This window comes from Rhea americana, unplaced genomic scaffold (genome assembly GCF_003343005.1).
Source record: "Rhea americana isolate MKP2758 unplaced genomic scaffold, rheAme1 scaffold_9, whole genome shotgun sequence".
Classification (NCBI taxonomy): domain Eukaryota; kingdom Metazoa; phylum Chordata; class Aves; order Rheiformes; family Rheidae; genus Rhea; species Rhea americana.
The window spans coordinates 3,498,846-3,523,957 of NW_028187088.1; the positions used below are offsets into that span (position 1 = coordinate 3,498,846).

A 25,112-nucleotide genomic window follows, 5' to 3' on the forward strand; every position below is an offset into this window, starting at 1 on the left:
CACTGACAAATGTAAAGAGTTCATAGATGATGTATTTTTTCATATTTAGCTGAAAAATCTGTTTCTTTAGTTTTGTTAGTAGAAAGCTGTGGGTTTAGATCTGCAGCTGGCCAGTTCGTGTGCCGTGGAAGCAGTCAGGAGTAGCTGCTGTAAACTTTATAGCGCTCTTCCTAAAGATTTGGTGAGGGGTGGGTTTGGTTTTAATAAAATCTTTGCTGGAACACATTACTTTGTAAGCCTAAAAGAAACTAATTTTGTAGGGATAAGAACCTCAAAAAGATTTAAAAATCCTGTGCCATATACAGCAAATAGTTGGCATCTGCTTCAGCCAGTGTTTTCTAACTGTGCTTTTTGGATCAAAGCATTACGGTTGCACCCAAGTAATCATGTACTCCCAATTCCACCTTATTTCCAGCAGCTAACCTGCATGAAAAGAGCTAAAATGTCAAGTAAATGTTTTTCTGATGTTAATTTTCTCCATAAACGGTCCTGACTCCCACATGTCTGGCATCAAGCCAGGTAAGTCTTCATCTACAGAGCTGGGAATGGAACGGCAAGTGACCACATCTGACCACTGATCTGCAGACTCGTGAACACTTCTAGCTTATGCAGTTCCATATCAGTCCCCCACCACATTCATTGTGAAAGTCATTTATTTGCTTAATCATCCACTTTTATTATCATTATACCCATCAGAAGCCTACCATTTTTCCTAGCAGTGCTTCATACACATAAGCAAAGTTCACTCACTTCTAACGTGAGCAACACAGAGTCCACCTGTTCTTGACCACGAGACCTGGAACTAGCATACAGGTTTCTGTTCACCAGAGAGATGAGCTAGCTKTTCTCTATTCACCTCTACTGGTATACAAACATTTACACCAACACGTAATGCAAGAAAAACTACTGCAGTACCAGAGGGTGGCCAGCACTCATTTCATACCAGCATACTCAGACAGTATCTGAGTCACAGGTAAGAACAATTGCACACAAACCCCACAAAATCTCCAAAAGAGGAGGTGACTTTATTTTTAAACAGGACTGGCTCCCTCTAAACAGCCGTGGCAACAGAAGTGAGCAATGCACAGGTACAGGAAACAAACATTCAAAGCCCTCTACTGAGGCATTACAACTGCATCCACCCYACCGTCCAGCCACAGCCACAGACTTCTGTATAAAGCACCAAAGCTAGGCAAGTAATTCATAAAGAATGTATGTTTACTTCGCAACATTTCTTCTAGCAGATGATACTTTTATTTAAGAGAACTGTTATTCAAAGTACTTCAATGAGCTGATCAAGAAATGTGTTAATTCTAACTTTAAATGTCAAAAATGGCAGTTTAGATGGGGATCACTCTGTTCTCTGATGGATGAGTAACTTTTGCAATTACGTTTCATGTGGGTGTTCATGTAAAAGAAACTTRAGATCTGCACTCCATATGTAGAGGAATTCAAAAAATATCTCCGTAAATGTACTTGCAAAATGCAAATACAAAAATAATAACAGAAAAGTAAACAGAAATGTTTATGAACAAGGGCAGAATTCTGAGTGGAGACTCAGGAATTCCTTCTATCATTAATTTTCTCAATTCTTTTTAGTTCCAGGGAGTGATGGAAAAAGATAGTCTCCTTTAAAAGAGAAACGTCCATGTTGTTTAGTCTTCAATTAGAACTTAATTATTCTAATGCTTTAAGGAATATGTCTGTGGAATATATGCAACACAAGGCCTCAGTCTTCTTAAAAAGCTTTTTTTGTGTGTGTGTTATTAAAAGAAGTTGTCCCACACTAGATATTCTTTAATATGGGCAGTGCTCTACCATTGTTATGTTTGCTGTCTAGGTGTGAGAAAGTGTGGTTAAGTCTCAGTAATGGAAACAGGAGAGCTGCATTCTGTTGCTTCCTTTGCCAAGGGTATAACATGAGCTTGTGCAATTTACATCCCAAGTACATTAAGTACTGGAGCACCTRTTTTTGAACTAACTGCCACATCCCTGATATAGACGTCTAAGCTTCCTGAAGCATCTCACTTGATGATTTCAATTGCGCTTGCATGGCTGCAATAGTGTCTGAGTCATTCTTCAGTTTTGGGAGATCTCCAGCATGGCTAGATCACAGAATTTGGGGGTCTGAAAAACAGCATGACCAGCTCCCTCATCAGAATCGCAATGCAACTGCACAAAGAGCTGCACTGGCCCCCCTTGCCACAGGAATGGGAATGAGCAAGCAAGGAGTAACCAAAACGAAGGTGCCGAAAATGCCAACTAGAAGAATGCCTCTCTCCTTCTTAGGACTTAGGCTCTCTTCTCCTGTCTCATGGACCATTTATGGGGGGTTAAAACTGCCTCAACTAGCCTTTTTGCAGCACAGTGATAAAAATCTGCACATACTTCAGTAGAAGCTATATTCCCAAGCTGTGAAAAACCTTGTCAGGAATCAGGTTGAAACCTCATCTTGGCTTACCTTGATAATTTGCGTGCATGGGTAAGCAGTCTTAGTCTTTCCTGTTGCAGCAGTTTTAATCTTTATGAAATAGTAAGGTATTAAGTGGTTCCAGTTATACCACTGCTGATTCTAATCTWGTGTTTTTGGCATCCATCTGTTTCAAAAACTAATGCTGAAATAATTTTGTCTAGTTGACCAACCACAGTTGGTCAGACTAACGATCTTTTTAACCAGTATCTTGCTTCTTGTCAGTGAGCAACAGCTGAAAACTACAAAAGAACATAAAGCAAGGTAGGGGCATCCCCAGAGTACACTTCCAGCCATTAACAGTTTGTGAGTTAGGCACTTTGGAGAAAAGTTGCATCTGTATGTTTATTCTTAGGTATGTTTTCCTTCAAGCATATGCAAGAAATGTGTGTTCATATTCCTTCTCTGCCTTACTTTTGAACTCATGTCAGCTGGTTCCGTAACACTGACCAGCATGTAGTTCCACATACTGAAACGTTTTTTTTTTTGTACAATACATAAAGGCGTCAAGAGAAGTAAACAAGAATAAAAATATCAGAATAAGTAAGTATATTCAATTTATAATAACAGACTAAAAAAAAATAAACAGGAATAGAATACGTATTTAAGTGTAACCTGGCTGTTAGAGCAGTCTCTTGTTCACCACTAGACTAACTAATCCTATACACTCAAGTATTTTACACACTTCCAGGGCCAAAGAGCTRTTAGAGAGCATCTGAGGAGCTTTACAATGAAATCAGACATACAGCAAGGTGTCTTTGCTGTGGATTTAGCCCTTTAGGCCTCAGCTTCCATGTCGTGTTTTCCTGCTTCAGAGGAGTGCTGTAAGCCTTAGTTAAGTTACACACACATAGTAACTTTAAGCATTTCAGCAACCGTATTTAAATTGACTAGCATATTCATACTCATAAAAAGCATACCCACTCAAAACGCTTGCAGCATCAGAGGTTTTGTGAGCTTTGAAATCTCTGGATGGAGAACACTAAAGATGTGCAAGTATGTACTTCAGCAAGTTACCTCAGAACCACTCAAAACTGGGGAAAAGAATCATTTTACCYTCCCAACAAACATTTCCATTCCCAGTACACAGGATGACGACCTACAACCAAAGACAAAGCAAAAATAAACAAAGCAAATCCTCATTTGGAGCTGGAGAACCTCTTGCCAGGTGTGTGTGTGTGTGGAGGAGAGATTTTGTTGGAGCTTTTTTTGCATTTGACCTTCCCAATTTCTAACTACTTAATGCACAGAAACTCAACAGKTTTTAACTATTTAATGGAGGGTTTGGGGCGGGGGGTAGCTCTGGAGCAGGAAGGGGACGAGGCCAGGCATTTGCCAGGCAGTTCCGATTAGGTGCAAGCAGTTGCACACAAAACCGGGCCGGGAGCGGGCTGCCGCAGAAAGTTTGCCGGGGCCGGCGGAGGCGGCGCGGGGACGCGGCCGCCCCCCGAAAAAGAAAACAGCCACTGACCTGTCCCTGTCCCTGTCCCCTTCCCCATCCTCCTCCTCCCCCGCCTCGGCGCGGAGCAGCTCCCGGCGGAGAAGGCAGGAGGCGCCGGGGATGGGCGGGCCGCGGGGCGGCGCCCACCCGGCGCGGAGCCTATAAGGCGACCGGAGGCCGCGGTGGGGGGAGCGCCATGGCCGAGGTGAAGCTGGCCGTGCTGGGCGGCGGTGGAGCCGGCAAGTCGGGTAAGGGCCGGGCGCCTCGCCGAGCCCCGGCGGGGAGGCGGCGCGGGGCCGGCGCGGCGCGGCTGCCCGGTGCGGCGCGGCTGCCCGGTGCTGATGCTAACGGCGGCGTTTGCTTCCCCCGCAGCGCTGACGGTGCGGTTCCTGACCCGGCGCTTCATCGGGGAGTACGCGTCCAACGCCGGTGAGCGGGGCGCGGGGCGCCGYGGGAGGCCCCCGCCGGGCGGGATGCGCAGGGGGAGCTGCTTGCGGTCCGAGGAAAAGTGCGCTTATTTCCACCCCCCCCCCCAAAAAAAAAAAAAATCACTTTCACAAAAAGTTTTACCGAGATTAAGTTTGAGGTTATTTATCACTGGGAGTTCCTGAGTAAATGTAAGCTGCGGAGCCTGGAGAAGGCACTGCAAAGATCGGCAGAGCAGCCCTTCAGAACCTGGGTAGTGCACGGGGTGGGTGAAGTACTCATCACAGGGGCTGCAAAGAAACTTGGAGGTAAGAGTCACATGTGTGGGGCTTGGGTAGATTATGGTAAGCTCACTCAGAGAGAAGATGAAGATGAAAGTAAAGAAATAGAGTAAAAGAGAACTTTTCTGTTGAATTTCTCMTTACCAGCTCTGTAGGAGAGCTGAAACATTGTTTATCAGATGCTCCTGGCTACTCAAAGTGTAATGCAAAGCGCCCTGCTCTTGCAGGAATGTGCTGATTTGAGAGCTTTGTGGAAAGTTTTGCCATGCTGAGGACAGAATTTCTCATTCATATTAGAATAAGTATGTTGATCCTTAAGACACTTCTAAGATCCTGGAAAATGGCAAAACAGGACTTGAAACCTTCACATCTTGCGTATAGGTATTATCTAACTGATATACAGACAATTTTGGAAGTGTGCAATTTCAGTTGATRTGGCATGAGATGTCCCAAAACTTAATAAACAAAGAAGTTTGCTATCTACCTCTTTCTCTACCCAAGTGAGGATGTTTTTTATCAAAAACATTTTTACAAAAATAAGAGTAGCTTTCCATGTTCCACAAATAGCAGCACTAAAAGTTAACTTCAGTTACACATTCAACCAAACTTACCTTAAAAGCAGAGTTACGAAAGTTGTTTGTTTACCAACGTTGTTACCATGCAAAAACAGACTGGACAGTTTGTGTGCCAGATAGTTTATAATTAAATCTAAACTTTTAAATGGAAGTTGCATACTGCTTTCTGTGTTCTGAATGTACASTAAACCCCCTACAATTAAAAACATGCTTCCTTGTTCTGAGACTCCAGTATTTTAAGGGGAGAAGTATAATTCAAAAAGAACCCAAACCATTTTTGTTTGTAAACAGATGTTTGTTGGAAGATAAATTTAGCCTTAGTTTGGTTTGAGAAAGGGAATATAAATGATAAACTGCAGAACATCTCAAGATGTTCTTAATGCAGTCAAAAAATATTAACTAAACATTATTTTTAGTTAATAAAAAAATGCCAGTGGCTGCAGATTTGACACCTTGGGATCTCTGGGACTGACAATTGTCTGATATGAACTGAGACATGCATGAAGTATACTTCAGATGAACATGGTGTTGACCAGAAGATGCTTACACTTTCTGAAGTGGTAACTCTTATCTATGTCCCAAATACACAAGTCTGAAGCATATTTTCAGTAGTGCCAATATTAGCTTTTGTCCTTGGGAACTCAATAACTGAGGAACTGTACTGCAGGATACCCTGTTGGCTACTAGCACCATGAATGCAAGTTGTTTACACATCSTCACAACAAACTGCTGTTCAAAACAATGGCAATGGTCAGTCTGCAGTAGAAGAGTCTTAAATCTGAGAGTTGACATTACAAATATCTTGGGATCTCGTCTAAGGACACAATTTTGTAAATATTACTGGTCTAATGCTACTTAATATGAGAATTCCTAATAAAACAGTAAATCTCATGGTAAATAAACACTAGTACAATTATACCAACACTTATTACCAAACAGTGACTTTTGTGCAGAGTCAGCACTTAACACACAGGCTAGCTCATTACTTCCATAACTGTGATCTTTGATAACAAGATGAGTAGTATCATCTGCATTTAGCTGATTATGATTGTTTTGCATTCCCTTTGCCTACATTTTTAGAAGAATAAAATTAGGGTATAACAATTTTTCACACCAGCACTTCCATGGGAACACAACAGTTGAAATGGTTCTCCCATATGATGAAGGGATTGGGCAGCTCAGGTGGTACAAAATGAATGGATTTGTTTTCAGCCTAAAAAAAATAAAGGAATTATAAAGGAATTATACCAAACTGGAGGAACTAAATAGTTCCTCAGAATTAGACAACAAATCTCACTTTCACTGCTCTCTTCACCACCACCTCCAGTTTCTCTAATGCTGTTTTTCTTTTAATACAATATATCTTCTAGAATGCATCTACACTAAACATTTATGCCTGGATGGGAGGCAGATTCACTTGGAAATCTATGACCCTTGTTCACAGGTAAGAATTTTAGGGGCCAAATAAAAACTGTCCCTCATTGTACCTGTGCAATGGTAGAAAGGGTGGGAGGAAATCCAAGTCTGTACTTGAAATTAGTACTTGCTATTTTTATCTGGAATTACTGAAACTTCAGAGTTGCTCTGGCTCAGAACACTGTATATTTTTCCACTTTATAGAACAAATACAACTTTTTTTGCAAATGTTTTTGCATTTTTGGAATACTGCTAAAAAATAAAACTTTTGCTCCATGTTATACAGTTAAATATGCTAGTAAGTTTTTATACAACTATAGAAATATACAACTATATATGTAAAACTATATAATTCTGCAGTTCAGTTTTATCAAACCTCCTAAATAACTGAAATTCAGTTTATAAAGCAAGGGGTATGTTAAGTGCTTGTAGAAATAGTCAAAGTAGATAGGCCTGGAAAGAAGACTTGCATTCCCAGAACAGATCAAAGGCAAGCCATCATACAGACTTCTACATGTTGAGAGCTGAACGTTGACCACAGTAAAACATTTTGAAATAAAATTTTCATTTCTGTGTCTATCTTGCTATGACAGGAATAGAAAAATTTTCGTACTCTGTAATAACATGCAGACCTAGATAGATCTGGCTAGTTAATCATATTACCTGTCCAGAAGGGATCGTTGTGAGCTCATCTTGCCTCTTGCCAACCATGACAATGAGTGCTAAAGCCAAACAATTGAAGCCTTACTTGGAGTTAAACTCAAGGACTGAAAACTCAACCCAGTGAGCACAAATAATAATAATAAAAAAAATAAAATAAAACTGACCTTTTAGGACAAGCAAAATCCACTTGCAAATAGTTTTACAATTCCTTGCAGTGTGCTCCACTGAATCTTGTGTGCTCCACTTTCCTGAGTTGGATAGGCATTGTGGCTCCTGATTCCAGCATTATTTGTTACGGAGCAATATAGACTGTGGAACAGCTGTTATGCCATGTTACAATATTTCATGGAGTCCTCCTCTGGCACACTATCTCTCAAAGTACTAGTCTATGGACTTGCTCCCACCTACCTCAGACCTCTTTCCTAAGCTTACCTAGGGCTTCCACTTTCTGTCATATTAAGTCCTGTAGCATGTGAATGGCTTCTTAATGAAATGTTTAAAACTCTGGCAGTGGCAGCTAGCTAAGGCAAAGCAGACTGTGTAGTAAGCAGAGAGAMTGACAGCTACATCCTAGGCACTCTCTTTCCTTTTGAGATGGGAGATCAGGTGTGATGAAGAGTAGCTCCTCTTCTGGCTCTGTTCTTGTACCAGTTCTTTCTAAAGGGGTTAATTTGACTGCTTGCTGCCTTCTGCTATGCTGTTCCTGACTCTTCCTTACCTACTGCAGAGGAAGAGGTAGTGAGTAGGAGGGGAGCTGGTGGTACTGGCTTTTGTTAGATGGGACTGGTGATACTAGAAGGAGATGGATGGGGTATGGAGATACTGTATYCAATGGGAGTTAGGGAAGAAAAGCAGATCCTGAGAAGATGCCAAACTAGGGAAGGAAAATTCTCAATTTTTGTCTCCACTTTCTGAAATCTTGCACTACTAGCAGGAAGACTCAAAGATCTGGATCCCCACTCTGCAAAATGCTCTCTCCCCTCATCTGTCTGGGAAAGAGATGAGAAGTACACATCTCTTCTTTCCTGCCTCTAAATCTGCTGCATAGTCACCACAAAATGTAAAAACTTTAATAAATCACTGAAGTTTTCGGATAGTTGTGGAGACTTGTTTCTTTTCTTTCTCATGCACCTCATTTCCCTGCTAGTATTCACTTTCCACTTCTCATGTCCTAGTACATCTGTGTTCATGGTGCTGCCCTGATGCAGAGCTAATTTAGGCAACCTGGAGTAGGGGTGGAACAGGAAGGAGGAGGTTATACATTGCAAAGAGCGAAAGATTAAGAGAAACTCGTGAGGGAACAACTTAAACGGTTCTCAGATTGCTGGCCAGCGATGCTAGCTGTTTAAGCAAATCTAAAATCTGGAAAATTTTTACCCTCATGCCAATGCAAAGACAAGCAGCTAAAATATTCTATTTTGTGGCCAACTGCTAGTATTTTACTAGCTAGTATTTTAAAATACAAGGACAAGCTAATTTGAAATAGTGTTGAAATGTCATTTCCTTAGCTTAGAGGGCAGTTTATAGTAGTTGCTTTTTAGAAATGTAACACTTKCTTAGGGTGAAGGATCCCAAAGACTGGTATAACCTTTGTTATCGCTTGAGAAACTTTTGTCACCTGTTGTACTAAAGTCAGCTGCAGCTTGAAAGGAGATCTTCCATCCCTGTAGAAACTTTTTCCATGAGAAAATTATGTGCAGACTTGGAAAAACACAAAGAAAGCTCAGAAGAAGAGAGAGAACAAAGAACATTTAACAAATTAATTAAGCTCAGTATGGTCAGAATACTAGGGTTATGCAAAACCAAGCCACAGCTATAAATCCAACAAATACTGATGGCCAATATTTCCTTCTCCTGTACCACTGCAATATAACTCTGCTGAAAGCAATGGCTGTAGAGTTAATACAATTTTTCCACTAAACAAAGCAGAGGTGTTTTATAGTGAATTTATCAATGATTCGAAGTGCCGTCTGTAGCAATGGTTATTCATTAGACTTTGGGAACCGGACTCACCTTAATTCAGTGCTAGCACCCAGACCTGTTTATATCTTTTGCAACGAGCGATGCAGTGTTCTCACCATCGCAGTGACAAAGCCAATACTCTGAAGTGACGCCAGTAACTGTCGTTTTGCTCGTGAATCTGGTCTTCTCTCAAGCGCAGCGGGGGAAGCTCTCCCTCCCAGACGAGCTGCACTGGGCTGATGGCTTTATCGTGGTTTACGACATCAGTGACAGAGCGTCGTTTGCGTTTGCCAAAGCGCTGCTGTACCGGATCCGCGAGTCTCATGTAGGAGCCTGCAAAAAGTAAGTGCTATTAGTTTTGTTTCCCGCAAAACAACGTATGAAAAAAAKCCACGAACATTTCTGTGAGCTACAGGAATCCTAATAGCAATTAAAATCCAGTTGTGTCCTAGCAGCCATAATGTAATACCAACAATAAGATACTTGAAGGCAAACTCTGTTGCAAATTACAATCTATTTCACTGTGTCCAAAGCCAGGTACAYGAGGATTTTCATTCTTACCTCTTACAACATTACCATTTCAGTAACTGCCACAGGTCGGTCTACTGTGACTCACATGGGTAAAATGTTGGCRTGGTCTCTCTGTGCTGCTGCTTCCCCACTCAGTTACCAGTGGAGATACACAAGTAGGGGGTTCGAAGAAACTACTTCTCCCAGTGAATGAATTTAACACTGCGAATTTCTCCTAAACTGCCGTTAGTGGTGACACCAGTGTCGTTTGTACACATGGTTCACCATGTGGTGACAAATAAACTACCTCCAAAAAGAGCAATCAAAATGGTAAGAGTCTGAATATATGCGCTGGTGTGTAATCAAGCTGCTGAGACTCTTTCAAAATAAATGACAAATCATTTTCTTTTATCACCAGTGGAGTAAATATTTTTTAATGCTTTTCAGTCTGTTTTAGGGCTGATCTTTCTTTCATATCATTTCTGTGGAAGAAAGTATTTTAGCAAAATCCTTAAAATAAAGATTTCTGTGGTTTTTTTCTGAATTAGGCCATTGACAGTGATGTTAGATTTGTCTCTCTGAGTTTATTCTCTCATCTGCAACTAGAGATAACATTCAGCTTGCTTCTTTGTGAAATCCAGAAGCTAAAAATATACTCAGTCTTGTACAGTATGAAAACTGTAGTGAAGAAAAATATATATAATTACTAGATAGAAAAACTAAAATGAGGACATCCTGATAGTTAAGATTTTTTTTTTTTTTTTGTCTGAAAAGCACTGAATTTTGACTCTGGCTAATAGAAAACTTTAACACTACCTGGAAAGGTTGTATGGCTCCCATGCCTATTACCCTGAAGCACAGCYTGCGCACACACACAGTATAATAATACAACATACAGCACAATAACACTTATATATATGTATGTATATGTATATACGATATTAGAAATGCCATTTGAGAGAGCACTAGAGATTGTATTATTTATGATTAATATGTCTTTTCTCTAATTAGAACCTTTTTAATTTCAGAATGGTCGAGTCGGCAGTGTTTCTGGTTGGTAACAAACAAGATCTGTGCCACATGAGGGAAGTTGGCTGGGATGAAGGACAAAAGCTGGCAATGGATAACAAATGCCAATTTTGTGAACTGTCTGCAGCAGAACATTATCAGGAAGTTGTGGCAATGTTCATGAAAGTCCTGAGAAATGTCACCTCAAATTTCAAAGTGAAGGAAAAGAGACGACCAAGTGGATCAAAGTCAATGGCCAAGCTGATCAACAATATGTTTGGAAAAAGAAGGAAATCGGTGTAAAAGATAGTTAGCCTTGAAGCTGAAATAACAGAGCACAAGCAGCACTTGGGATTCAATCAATTTCTTCTAAAGGTCTCTGTTTGGAAAGMTAAGATAGTACAAACCAAAGATGGAGACACTTTGGTCAAGTGGACAGGGTCTAGACCTAGAAGACTCCAGTTCCGGTTTCCAGTTCTACTATAGACTTACTGTGTTAGGGCTACATCATTTAATCTCTAAGCTGCCCCTCTCACCCTTTATCTCACAAGCAGCTTGGAGAACGAGAGTTTTACCTTGCATTTATTCAGCACAAAAGCTATCTTGGATAGAGCTTCCAGATGTCACTGTAGCAATTATTTCCAATAAACTCAGCCTTGTTGACCAACAGTCCTGCTTCTGAACTCTGAGATGTACTTGTTCTTTACTGCAAGAACACTTGCACTAAAGTGCAAAACAAAATACCGCTACTGTATGCAACAGCATATTAGTATTTAACTTAAGGAAGAAAGACTCAGAGCATCACATACCTAAGGGTGCTGACACCTGCTGAAATGAATTAAATGCTTAGACACAAAGTATACAAAAGGTATTTAACTGCAAAGCTGCTTGCACTTGGCAGAGGTACCAGAAGCAGATAAACAAGGTAGTATTGTCTCTTGTTCTAGTTTGAGTAATGAAAGAATGTAGAGAGGCTAGAGGAGRGTAGCAACCAAATAGTGAGCATTGGACTGTTTTAGGCAAGGGCATTGTTCAGTGAAATCATTATATAGCTAGGGCCAGTATAAGGTCAGTATAACTTCTCAGGCTGATTCCCTTGGCAGAACAGTTTTCATCTGCTGTAATGAAGTTTACTTAYCTGTAACGTAAATATATGCCTTTTCACTTCCAGTAGCAAGCGGAACCTTGTAAAGCCCAAGTACGTGTACTGGTACAAAGCATGAGTTATGGCCTGGAATTAAAGGTCAGCCTGCTGGTCAGACCTGTGTTCCTAACTTGTGCCTCATGTTTTTCTTAAAGGACCARTGTTTTTAAAACCTAGTCACTGCTATGGTATTGAAATGCTATTTGAGAGAGCACTATAGAATGTGTTAGTTACACTTCTSAAATGTGGGTATTAAACATCAGATGGGTCTAAAGGTGTTGTCAATTGACATTCAGGACTCTTACTGTAAACTTAACTGAATAAGGGCTTAGCCCAGCATGTTAGAAAATACTATGCTCATACAGAAATTACGAAAGATAAGAGAAGTGATCTGAAGGTGACTGACTGCCTCTTACTCATTCCAAGGGCAGCTGGGATTCAGACTTTGTAAGCTTCTGAGTGGAAGCCTACCTCTGCCATGAAGTTGCACCTGCCTTGAAACTAGTAAGATCACTTTATCAGAGCAGAATATCGATTTTAAAATGTGCACCCCAGTAAGATGACATCAAAAGCTATATAATTTTAACATTACTGTTTTAAAATAAAATAAAATGAACACATTTTAATTAAAAAGTTAACCAAAGATCACTTCTTTAAGGGAAAGATATATTTTTTTATTTCATTTGTTTTAAAGACTAGAAATACTGGAATCTAGTTCTCAGTGTTGACAAGCACAACTCTGCTTTATTTCTATGCAGATGCTGCCTTGCAATATCAAGCCTCACATATTTAAGACTGTACTATCAGWATCTATGAAACCAAGACTATTCATGTGCTCCCATCAGCTTTTCAGCACACATGCAGTTCCAGAACTACTAATAGGCTGTCAATCTGTCAGGGTACCAATATCTTGCCAACTCTAGCATTGTCAGATTTGAAAACTCTTATTTGTATTTACTGCACTGATATTAAATAAACTGGATGTAAGATGGATCTATTAACACTGCTTTTCTTTACTGTGGTATAAAGCTGTAAAGCCTTAAAAAAAAAAAAAAAAAAAAAAAAAAAAAAAGAAAAAAAAAAAAAGCTGTAAAGCCTTAAAAAAAAAAAAAAAAAAACTTCCATAAAAACAAAGAACCATGCAGACCTAGAATTCAAATCAGAAAAAGTAAATCTAGAAATTGGACACTTCCATAAAAAAGAGGCTGTAGCCTCTTTCTTTTACATACTGAAGAAGCCTTCATGTATCTTTATACAGTGAACAGTAGAAAACTAGAAAACTTTTTCATATTCTTTATCCTTTAAAAATTAGTAAGATAGCTACAGAAAAGGTAATCAGTTTTGATTTGCCAGTATTAATGGGAATGTTGACTTCTGGATTGGTATAATCTGCAGTATGCCCCACAGTGTTGCTTCCCTGCTGTCCAGATGGGGTAAGTGCTGGAAAACACAATGGCTGTCTTGCAGCGTATGTGCTGCGTTTCATTCTCCTGAAAACCAGCTGAAACACAGCTGCAGGCTGCACGAAGGCTCAGGCATGCTAAAGCSCTCAGTACACACATAATCTGACTAGTTTATGATCAGGATTTTGCTTGCTTCTTATTGCTGGCAAGTGTAGATGAAGAAGAGAGCAGAATTTGGGAAGTAACTCAGTTTGAAAGTGGTTAAAGAATGTACATTCTTTCTGTATATTTTATTAGTATTATTCATTGATTCCTTAAAACTGAAGGCTTTTTAAAGGAAAATGGGAAACATGAAAGACTGATTTCTGCCAAATGTTTATAGGGTTTTAAAAGTGAACCTGATGTGTTAATGGCTCAGCCACATTTGAAGATATCATAGGCTAACATATAATCTCACAAAGCTTACTGAATCATTTAACTGGATGCAAGCAAGAAACCTGCTTGCATAAAGAAGTACATGTTCTGTTTCCATGCTGGATGTTCAGCCTTGATAGCGATAACACCTGCAGCACATTGAACTCATTGAGGAGAGGGGGAATGGCACAATGTGGACTGCCAGCATGGGTTGCTTCAGCATGCAAACCCCACCCTTTCTCACCAAAAGAGCTTGAAATTACCGTATAAGCACTAAAGTTTCTTGGTGTCACATCAGGAAGTCCTTGTTCAGATGAACTTTCTACAGTTTCTGTAACAGTTTGCCTGAGAATGGCACTCAGAATTTGATGTTCTTTCTCACTGCCTTCAACTTATTTCAACTTATTATTTATTTATTTTCTTTTACTTTAGAAACAGTGACATAAAAGCAGAGATTCTACTGAAGTAAGAAAGCAATAGCCCCTGGCTCCCAAATGCTGTCTCTCAGAGAGATTTCAGGTGTTTTTTGAAGCTTTTTCTCACAACTATTTCAAAATAAACAATCAAGACAAGCACAACCTCAGCTTTTTTCCCTTTTGTCATGTCTGTCTGCATTAAACTCCTTTTGTTTGTAAATTCTGCTATAGCCACAATCATAATAGGGCAGAGAGAAAAATCCTGCAGAAACAAGCCTAAAATCCCAGAAAAAGGAATAAGCATGTGTAGTATTAAGGAGACCAACCAAACATACTGTTTATTTTTAATATATTTTATCAAGACAGCAATAAAGAGGTGGATCAGAAATTTTGATGCTGTGCTATACTGAAAAGACAAAAGGAGCTACTACAGGTTTTCTAGCCCATTGCTGGAAACCGAAATGGTTATGAAGGGCAAACACTGAAGCATAAAAACCCTATGAGCAATGTGGAGATAACCTTATTTCTTTCCTTTCTTTCTGTCTAGCGGCACTGTTATGAAGATGGTAGAAGAGTAGATATTTGAACAYGTTCTGTCCAGCCAGAAGGTAGGTAGGTAGGTAGAGAGAGGGATGTGGTGGCTCTCAACCTGAACAAGTATGATGGATGCACATCACTCAGTGGTATTTTCAGAGGGTCAACTGTGAAGAGGATATTATGAATTCTACTTAAGACAAAAGTAAAATGCGGTAAGTATCTACGAACAGTAAAATTTTCCATCAGCATGCCTGTTGAGCAAGTGCTTTCAGTTAATGAAGTTTTCCTACAGATTTGCTTTGCTTATGGATACAGGAGCAAACTCCACCTCTGACAAATGTGCTTGAAAAGAATACTTTCTTATCTGCCTTTAAACAAGCAATAAAAGAGAAAAAAGAAAAAAAAAGAGAGACACATAACCAGCCTAGAATAATCTAGGGCAACATTAAACTGTACACTAGAATAAATTAGCCATCTTTATAGTAAAAATATCCAACTCTTTTCCCCTTTAAACCAATCCACAGAAGCAGAGGCCTCTTTCACAGTCTTAACCTTCCCATGGAAAAAGAAAATGAGGGAAAACAAAATTTTGGCATGCTGCTCAGACATTTGAAAAGCAAATCCTTTGTTTACATGCCTAAATGTGGATCTTGGCGCCTAAGTGTGAACTTCTATTGTTTTAAAACTTGGTTTTGATTTTTCCATAAAGAAGCAGTGCTGTAAGAGCCTACTTTTTTTTTCTTCTCTCTTTCCCACAAATGATAGAGATAGGAAAGCTATTCCGGGTAGGAAGTTATTTTTAAATAGACATTATTCTTTCTCAGAATCAAACTGTAAGTTTCTGTCTACTTTTAATTGCTTTACAAAGTAAATTGAGTCCCTCTAGTTATATAATTAATATCCACGTTTATCCCTATGTTGAGCCATTTACAGCTAAATTCATTTTTTAAGATTGACCAGGAGTTCAGATACGCTTTTAATCTCTGCTGAACTTTGTAAAATATCCATTTTTTTCCAGTGCAGGACTGACAGTACAGAGAAATATGTACTGTAACTGAGACAAGCAGAGAATGGAGATGCTATCAAGGGGCTTGAACCAAACGATCTAAGCAGATCTGTCCTCCATACACTGTTATGTTCATATTCAACAGCAAAATGACATCGTAACTGTGTTATTTATTCTATTGCTTGAAATTTATATAAAGAAAGTATAAATTTAAACATTAGACCTTTAAATTGCAGGCACTGTGGCATCTAAATCTAATTTAGAGTTAATTTTTAAAAGGCACAACTTCTTATATTGACTTCAACATTTTTTTGTTTGTTTGTTTGATAAGCCTTCACGTGGATTCCCTCACAGAAAATCTTTATTTAAAGAGGCTGTGATCCTCTGAATGTTTTACAACCTTTAGCCTTTTAAAGATAACGTGCTGCTTAATGAGGAGAAAAATGTCAGCATTACTGTTTCCTGTAGCTCCCTCTCGTGGTTCTTTGCTCCCACTTCATGCTCTTCAGTGAGCAACGAAACATTGAAACATCAATGATATAAACTCAAGACAACTGATCACAAAGAACAGGTGAAAACTCTCCTTCTTTACAATAAAACAATTCTGCTATCGCTCATGCTAARCTTAAAAATATTAAGTTTCATAGGCTTCAATTGACAGTATTGTTACTAATAAAAGTATAAATGTTTATAAGGTTTATCTTTTCTCAGGACTGACATTTTTTAACTCAACTGTTTTGCTAAAATAAAGTTCAATTATCCAAGATGCTGAAAGGTTTCCTGTTAACATACAGTCCAGGCATATTAATATGCTCAAGAAGTGCCTAAAAGCTTCTATTRTTTTCCTAACAATACCTATTCATCTGGATAAGAGGTCTTGCCTCCACCTGATCTTTCTACCACTTGCTTAAGACATGTATCCCCAGAACACCTTTCTGGAGACATGGCAGGGGGCTAAYGCACAGTTAGAGAAGAGTGTTTCACTTCTTGTCTGTAGTATGTTGTGCACATGTACTGCTGCAACCTTTAAATGAGTAAGATCACTTTACTGGGAAGATTCTGAGGATGGGATTCACCTGGATAAATACTGAGGTCTACCTCTAGATTCTCATCTCAACTAGATGCCTTTCTAGCAAACAATTTGTAACATCAAGGAGATATTGATTCTATGATATCTGGAATAAGCAGGATGGAGTTTGTTCCAAAAAGGCATTAAGTTGTTCACCAACTATAAAGATATTTAGGAGTATAGATCTCTAAAGTTACATTAAATGAATCATGTTCCAAATTGGCCTCTTGGGGCTCTTTGCTAGTTATGTTGCTCTTCTTCTTCAACCCTACAGGGTCGATCTGTCCTACTTTGTAAAGTCAGTTTAGCCCCTATCGCTAGACAATTAACATCTAACTTAGGCTGACCGCTGGGGTCAGTTAATGCTAAATTTATTTCATATAATTCATCAGGAAGCTGGATTATATTTGATCCTTACTGAACTTCATGAAACACCCTGAAATCCAACCATCACATACTAAATTAATGGATGGACTGAAGTGAAGCTGAGTTAAGTTAACTGAGTACTGCCACAGACTGCTTCCTAGCTAGCTCATTAAAAAACTAGCAGATCTTGATGCTTCACTGCAGTCTGCAGCACAGACATATTTTAAATGTCTTACCTATGGTAACTCAAAAGGTCTAAGGTGGAGCAGAAAGTTAAATCAGGTYTTCTGAGTCCCAAGCTAGTGATTGAACTAATAGAGGGCTTTCTGTCCAGGAAAATATGTATCAGCACTGTGTGCAGAGGGGAAAGACAGTGGCTCACTGTCTGTCTTACTCTAACAGCAATACCAGCCCAAGAGAATGGACCAAGCTCACTACTTGCAAACAAACTGCACTAAATCTGTGTGTTGCTTTCGCCTTGCTCTGCAACTGAGTGTCCCGCTCTTTGCAAATGTAGGCTTTTATACCAAATGGCTCTAATATATCTAACATATCTAAACAGGGAGTTTAATGAAACAACAACTGAAGTTGTTCAGTGAGCTATTTCCTTTACACAATGGATAAGAGGTCACAGTCACACCAGTTTTTCATCGCATCTCCAGCTATTACAGCACTACAGCAACCATATAATGCCATGAGAAGCCCAAAAGTGTGCATGTGCTGATGGGCCAGCTGGCTACTGCTGCTGAGTGTATGCAATAGCTGCACTGTAAATGCCTTTTTCTCCCTGAGAGTGCTAATCTGGTGCTATTTTCATGCTTATTTCCATGAAACTTAGAGGAACACGATGCATTTTGACACTCTAGTTCCTTTTTCAAATTTGACCAGTACTAACAGGTTCAAAAGTTCTTAGTAGGAGAATGAACTGACAGAACATTCACATAGCCCCTGCTTCGTCATGAAGGAAGCTCAAGGGAAATCTAGACTGGAATCTAGGCTGAAATTTTCTTGTATAGTTAATTACAGTTCTATTTTCTTATACAGTTATATTGGTAAAATAGGATAGAAACTGCTTCATAGTTTCTTCCACAAGAGAGATCACCAGGGTAGTCATCTTTTGATTTGCAACAAGATAGTTGCATACAAAAAATGCCAACTTAAACAGAGGCCTCACCTACAATTATGGATTATTAGAAATGTGTCTTGCTAGCATAGAGCTATGCCTCAAGCTCCAAATKCTCTGCATGAGAATGCCCCCAGCGTGAGTTTTCCTACTTATCAAAGACAAGTCACACAGGTAAAGTTATTTGTGCATAAGGGTTCTTACGATTGCTGGGGTGAGCTAAATGGATGCACAATTATATGATTAAATACAACAACTTTTTACTAACTACATGTAATTTTGGCTGTCACTCAAAATTCAATTGCATTAGATGATTCAATAAATGACTAAGGTAGGCTGGAATGTGTCCTACACAGACCTCAGGGAATACTGCAGGTATTGAGCTAAATCACACAGCTTACTTCAGACAAAACTGTAAAATGTTTACAAGAGAACTAATCTATATTCATCTTTTACTCTGTTTGACTTCTCCTTATGTTTTCTTGCATTTTTAATCATTATTACAGATTTACAAACAAATTCTATCTGTGTGTATATGTGCTAAGTTTCTCTAGGTGTCCAGGGGCATACCCAGGACTATGCATCCTAAATGATCTAGTCTGGTTTCACAGATCTAGTTGTTAAAGCAGTCTTTTCCTATCTAGCCATTAAACATTGCTTCCAACAAGCTTTTCTCCGTACTGGTGCTGTAACTCTTCTAGGAGCCGCATCACCTGTGTTCGTCTTGGCAAGCTAGTTTCTCCTTTTTCATCTCCTTCTCAGTCCAGCTTCGACCTCTGGATCTTGTTATTAATTTAGTAGCAGAGGGTATATACATACTTGGATTACTAATACACAGAACAGTGTATCACTATGACCTTATCTATTGCTAACAAAATGCACTGATATGTGCCAGTGGATGTGAGGGGAGTGGGAAAAATATTTCCTTCTCTTTCCTGTTTGCATACACAAGTGCACACGTATGTGATGTATCTGATCTGTTTTTGAAAATCTGTGCTAACAGATACCTAGTCTATACTATACAAGTATACACAAATGGAAGTCAAAGTACACTAATACATACAACGCTCTAAATATGCATACCAGCACTCTTCTGGCACAAGTCATGGGACAAATAGAGAAGAACAGACACACAGATACATTTTTATATAGATATATATGTAGCTATTATATCTATAGATATAATAGATAAGAACACARGATGGATATCAAAACATCTTCACTTTGACCAGAGTATGTACAGTCCAGATGCAGAATGGGAGAAACACCAGTCTAATAGAAGCTCTGAAGATTCTTCACAAGATAATCAGAGCCAGCAATATACTCACCTGCTATTAGCCAGTATTTCTTGCTTATCACCCCAAACAAAATAATTATTTTGTACGAATCTGTTCAGTCRCTGATTGCTTACTATGCAATGCACTGGACCAAAATTACTATCAAGGAATCACACACAAATTCCACACAGGTGTTACTGAAGACAACTGATCTAAGCTGGATCTGAAYGAGGAGTTTAGGCACCAGAAGCAGTTCAGCCCATTACCAGTCCAAACTCAGCTTTATTCTTCATAGCAGGTATGCAGTCAAGGGACTGGAAAGGCACACTGACGCATAAAGTACTTCTCTCATTCAGTTCTGTCTTGCTTGCCTAAAACTGTGATTTCTCCAGATCCTCACAGCGGCTTTGTACCATTAGAAGGAACCTGCACAGAGCCAGCTGTCCATTGCCTCTTTTTCTCCAGCTATCACCCTTCCTTTGACCAGTTGAAGAGGGGAGATGTGAGCCTTTGTTTTTAATATGACTAAATTCAGGCTCAAATCCTGCTTGCTRTTATTCTGGAGCAAATCCAGAATGACTCCAGATTTACAGTGCTAGAAGTGAGAACTAAATTATGCCCCCAAAAATTCATTTAAAAATCTTTCAGACACCTAAGCAGATGGATAAATCAAGCACAGATTCTCAGGTCAACCTCTACCAGAAGGAAACTCTCATCTGACTTATGGTAGAAGTAAGATGCTACAGTAGCAGCTAACAATAGAAAGAGYGACATAGTAAGGGAGGGAAATATTTCTCCTTACCAAACTCACTTGATTTAATACAAGGCATGTGCAATTAATGATGGCTTTGAGTGATACCTGTATGTTTTATAGGTTTATAAATTGGTTGTAGTAAAATCTTATACATCCTATATCACTAGGTATTGTTTCAGCCTATTACAGGAGATATCTATCTAGAGTTGACTGAATTGTATTAATCTGATCCTAGTTTAATGATGCCTTAACATTTTTATGGGAGAATTTAATGTTTGCAATATCCATGTTCCTTATTTGAAAGTGTGACTTATAGGTTCTCATCTTCCTTAAATTATGAAATCCTTCAGCTAATAAAGGAAAATGATTATGGTTTGCAAAAAAGGCAAAGTCATTTAACAATCCATATAACTGTCTATTGTAGGTCTTTGCATAATAATTGTAATTTAGCTATTAGGAGTTCTAAAGGCAGTTATCAGTCATATGCCGCAATTCTGAGGAATAAGGGAGAACTTCAAATTATTTAAGGTCTTTGTACTTTGAAAAGGGAGAAAAAATAARCCAGGAATCAATAATACATTTAGCAGTGAAAAAAATGGTTTTCCTGAAATAATCACTTGTTGATGGTAATTTTTCTAATTATCCAATATTAAAATTTTCAGCTTTCCTCCTTTTCACAGCTGCAAAATGATCTTCCATTTTTACAGGTACTTGTGTGAGCAGAGAGGTAAAAGGAAAGACAGAAAAGGAGAGATGGGTCTAAGCCACTGAATTCARAGAGCAATTTTGAAAATGCTGAAGGTAGCTTCTGCACAACTCCTCAGGGACTTACAAGGTCATATTAGCTAGTCTAAAGCCAAGTTAGGAAAAGAACCTGCAATTCTTGATTATTATCTTTATCTATGTTTGCCCTTGGTACATGAAAAAAGGTAGCCAAGAGAAATCAGATGGACTGTAGCCTTAAGAATRTTTATTTTGCAATTTGAAATGATTACTGTAAGCTGACTTCGTATATACAGTATATCTTGACTATTCCTTTCACTAATGAGGAAGCTGTACACTTGAATCTTGCTTAGGTAGCTCCATATGCTTTCATATTTCAGGCAGTATGGTACAGTCTCTGCAGCTGTAAGATTCTCCCTTAAGATCCTTCCCCACTGCTCTTCTCAGTAGGCACTGTGCCAGGGAGATGTCCACCTGTGTCAGGAAAGACTGWGTAGCAAGTCTTGCTGGAAGCCATTTCCAAGTATGTGAAAAATTTGTGAAAYCTTTAACACAATCTCTCCTAGCACTAGCTGACATGAAGAAACGGACTGGACGTGAGGACTATAAGGAGGCTGGGAAATTGGGTGGATGGTCCAGCTAAAAAGGTAGTGATCAACAAACAGTTCAAAGTCTAACTAGGACTGGTTTCTCCCGACATTCCTCAAGGGTTGATTTTGGGACTGATGCTATTTAACATTTTCAYTGAAAACACCAACAACAGAACAGAATGCACCCTCAGCAAGTTTGCAATGACATCAAACTGGGGGCAGAGACTAAGAAACTGTGGGGCTGCCATTCACCGGGACCTAGACTAGCTGCAGGAGCAGGCCAACAGGAACCTTATGAATTTCAACAAAATAAATGTGAAGTCATGCATCAGTACAGGCCAAGGACTAAGTAGACTAGAGAGCAATTGTGCAGAAAAGCTGGTGGTCCTAGTAGACAAGTTGAATATGAATCAGTAATGTGTTCTTGCAGCTATGCAGGCCAACTGCATGCTGGTCTTTAAGAACACAGCCAGCAGGTTGAGGGAAGTTATTATTTCCTCCAGCTTGGCACTTGTGTGGTTATTTCTGGAAAACTGTGCTGTTTTGGTGCCTCCAGTGCAATAGAAATATTGACAAGCTGAAGTTGGTTCAGAAGAGAATTGCTGGGTTGATCAGGGGGCCACAGCACATGATGCACCAGGAAAGGCTGAGGTAACTGGGTTTACTTAGCTTTGAGAATAGCTAAAAAAAGCGGGGRGATTTAATTGCTCAACAAGGGTCTACAGAGAAGACAGAATCAGACTTTTCTCAGAGGTGCAGAGTAAAAAGACATAAAGAACAGGCACAAGTTGMAGTATGGGAAATTCCAACTAGATATAAGGAAAAAAGAAAAAAAACAGAAAAAAAAAAAGGATGGTTAAGCACTGAAAGAGGTTTACCAGTGAGATTTCAGAATCTCCATCCTTGGAGATTTTCAAAACTTGCCTGCACAAGGCTCTGAGCAACGTGACCTAACTTCAAAGATAGCCTTGCTTTGAGCAGGGGTTGGACTAAAAGATCTCCAGATACCCCCTCCAACCACTTGATTCTATTACATATGTTCTTCCTTTGCTCACCTCTCAAAGCTGCAGTMGAGATAGCACAGCCTCTAAGGTTTKAACTAGCAAGAARTTTCGGCCTAACTGAGAGAATGACAGTGAGATAGAAGGGTATTTCCTGTGGACTGTCTGGTTGAACAATGCTGATGGTCACAGGCAAGTCTAAGGATACTCACGGAAAACATGACTGGTGTTGTGACACCTACAAAAAGAATATGCACTACTTCCTCTTTTAAAGCACCCTTCCACTGCTGCAAGGGTATTTATAAAGAGTTTCAGTGTACTATCAATGAAAGTTAAAAAGCTTGGATGAAAACAGTCTAAGTGTTTATAAGCGTTAAAACTAAAATAGTTAGAATATCAATTATTACATGATATTCAAAGAACATTCCAATAGGAGCACTCTGCCTTCGCTTCATCTATGACATTTGTCATTCAATCATATTCTTGTCCTATTTCACTTACATTTGATACACAGCATATTTTTTATAACAGACTTGGAGGTCAAGACACAAAATTGAGAGATGTGCCAGGCACATAGCTACAAACAAGCACTATGGCATGCAACAGTTAACAAGAATGCAAATCTTTTCATCAATCATCTATAGCACAAAATGCCATTTAACAGACCAACACAGAYCCCCAAAAATATATTTTGAGTACTTCCTTTACACTCTGTATTTACAATGATGATAACTATCTGCTGTTGGTAAATGTTGACCACCTTGCACATCAATTGATTTTTGCAATGATAAGATCCATTCTTTAGATGGATCRGCAGAACACGCTGAGAAAACAAGCAGTAATGTCCTGACTGAAAATRGATTACTTCTGTGAATTGCTGATGTCCTTTAATTCACTTAATATAGGTGAAAAATACAGAGGCAAGTTAAAATAAAAACAGTGCCAGTTCAGTAAAGGTGAAGAAAAATAAGCTGTTCTCATGCATCCTGCTAGATATTAACTCCTTTGAGAAAAGTAGGATTGAAAAGTCAATTAGTTTCTTACCTTTTAAAAAATGATTTCACTTAKTGTTACAAAAGGTTCTGTTCTATCTCTTTGAATGGTTATTCTCTACTTATATCAAACCAAAAAAGTGCTTTATGAGAAATGTTCTGGATGCTGTATATCATTTAGAAAAAAGAAAAAAGAAGCAAAAGAAAGAGAAAAAGAGAAAACATTTCACTTTGAATTAAACTTTTAAGCTATTTAAAAGACACCAACTAATGCTGTCTATAAAGGTATTAAGAAATAAAGTGGATTCCTAGGAAAACCTTTGATCAAAGCATGATTACAGTAAAAATAAAAAAAATAGAATAAAATAATAATAATAAAAAAAACTACAAGTGTCACCTTTTTATTCAGAAAAACTGTTCCTGGTGGCTTCCTAATATGTATCAGCCCTTCCTACTTCAAAAGAGGTTTTGTGGGATCCTCAGACAATCTAAAACTGTAAAAATATCTTAAGTCCCAACAGGTATAGRGCAGGCAAAAGCACTTCCATCCACTGCTAGTTTCTAAGAAAAGTCTTCCCACTTTTCCTTTACTRTATTCATTTTTCATAAGGCTCTGTTCATCCGCACTGCTCTTGCTACTTCTAGTATATTCTGTTCTCTGCTTCAGATGACTGCAGCAGTCTTCTYGGCAAAGATGCCAGTAATAAGGAAATTAGGAATAAGCATGACACACACCATCTTGGTGACACAACAAGCAGAGAATGTGTTGTGCAAGGTTTAACTGACGAGAGACTTGATCCCAACATGCTGGAATCATTGAGAAGCTCTTGACTGATGTCAAGGTGCTGTGCACAAGCTCATCTAATTTCAGGTTCAACAAAGGGTCACAAATGGTCACAGTCTTTCATTTTTATTTCATAGAAAACTGTATCTGGGTTTCAGTGAAGCTTTCCATTAGTGACTTCTGAGTAATTCAGGCTAATAGCGTTGAGTTATTTTTACCTTATTTACAGCATAATAAGTAGTTAAAAGGAGCTAATGAAGGCACATCTTAAAAACCAACCGTTCCATGATTTAGGCTAATATAATACACCATTGGAAGCTGATTATTTTAGTTAGTTAAGCTATAAAGCTCCATTTAAATATGACTAGTAAGGAACCAGGCTATTAATAATAATTATTGCAAATGTCACTGATTTCAGATTATAAAACTTAATAGACTATCACCATTAAAACATGTGCTCTCCATAATTACACTGTGTACCAACTTGTGCTTGATTGTCTCTGTGCATCATTTTAACACTCTTTTCAGAAGCTTGGCCTAATRGAAACATTTTAAAGAGGAAAACAGGTGTTTTCTAGGCAGCTGGTGAGAGGTTGAAGGAAAGAATCCTTTTTGTGTTCAAGACTTCATGACAGATACATCAGAGAAGAAAAATCCAGGTATTATCTTCACTGTAAATGTCTGTTTCAAGCCTTGTGGATTTTTCTTTATTAAGCAATACTTCTGCTGCAAAAGATAAAGCATTTCATGAATGACATCTT

At 38.8% G+C, this 25,112-nt stretch overlaps 1 protein-coding gene across 1 annotated transcript; it reads left to right on the top strand.

Annotated features, from left to right (window-relative positions):
- The first annotated feature begins 4,017 nt into the window (after nt 1-4,017).
- RERGL (RERG like) lies at nt 4,018-11,421 on the top strand. The gene is made up of 5 exons (XM_085324067.1): nt 4,018-4,159; nt 4,284-4,340; nt 6,564-6,637; nt 9,434-9,576; nt 10,773-11,421. Exons 1-5 carry the CDS (start codon nt 4,108-4,110, stop codon nt 11,053-11,055), a joined length of 609 nt encoding a protein of 202 aa, XP_085180193.1. The 5' UTR covers nt 4,018-4,107; the 3' UTR covers nt 11,056-11,421.
- Nucleotides 11,422-25,112: the final 13,691 nt, after the last annotated feature.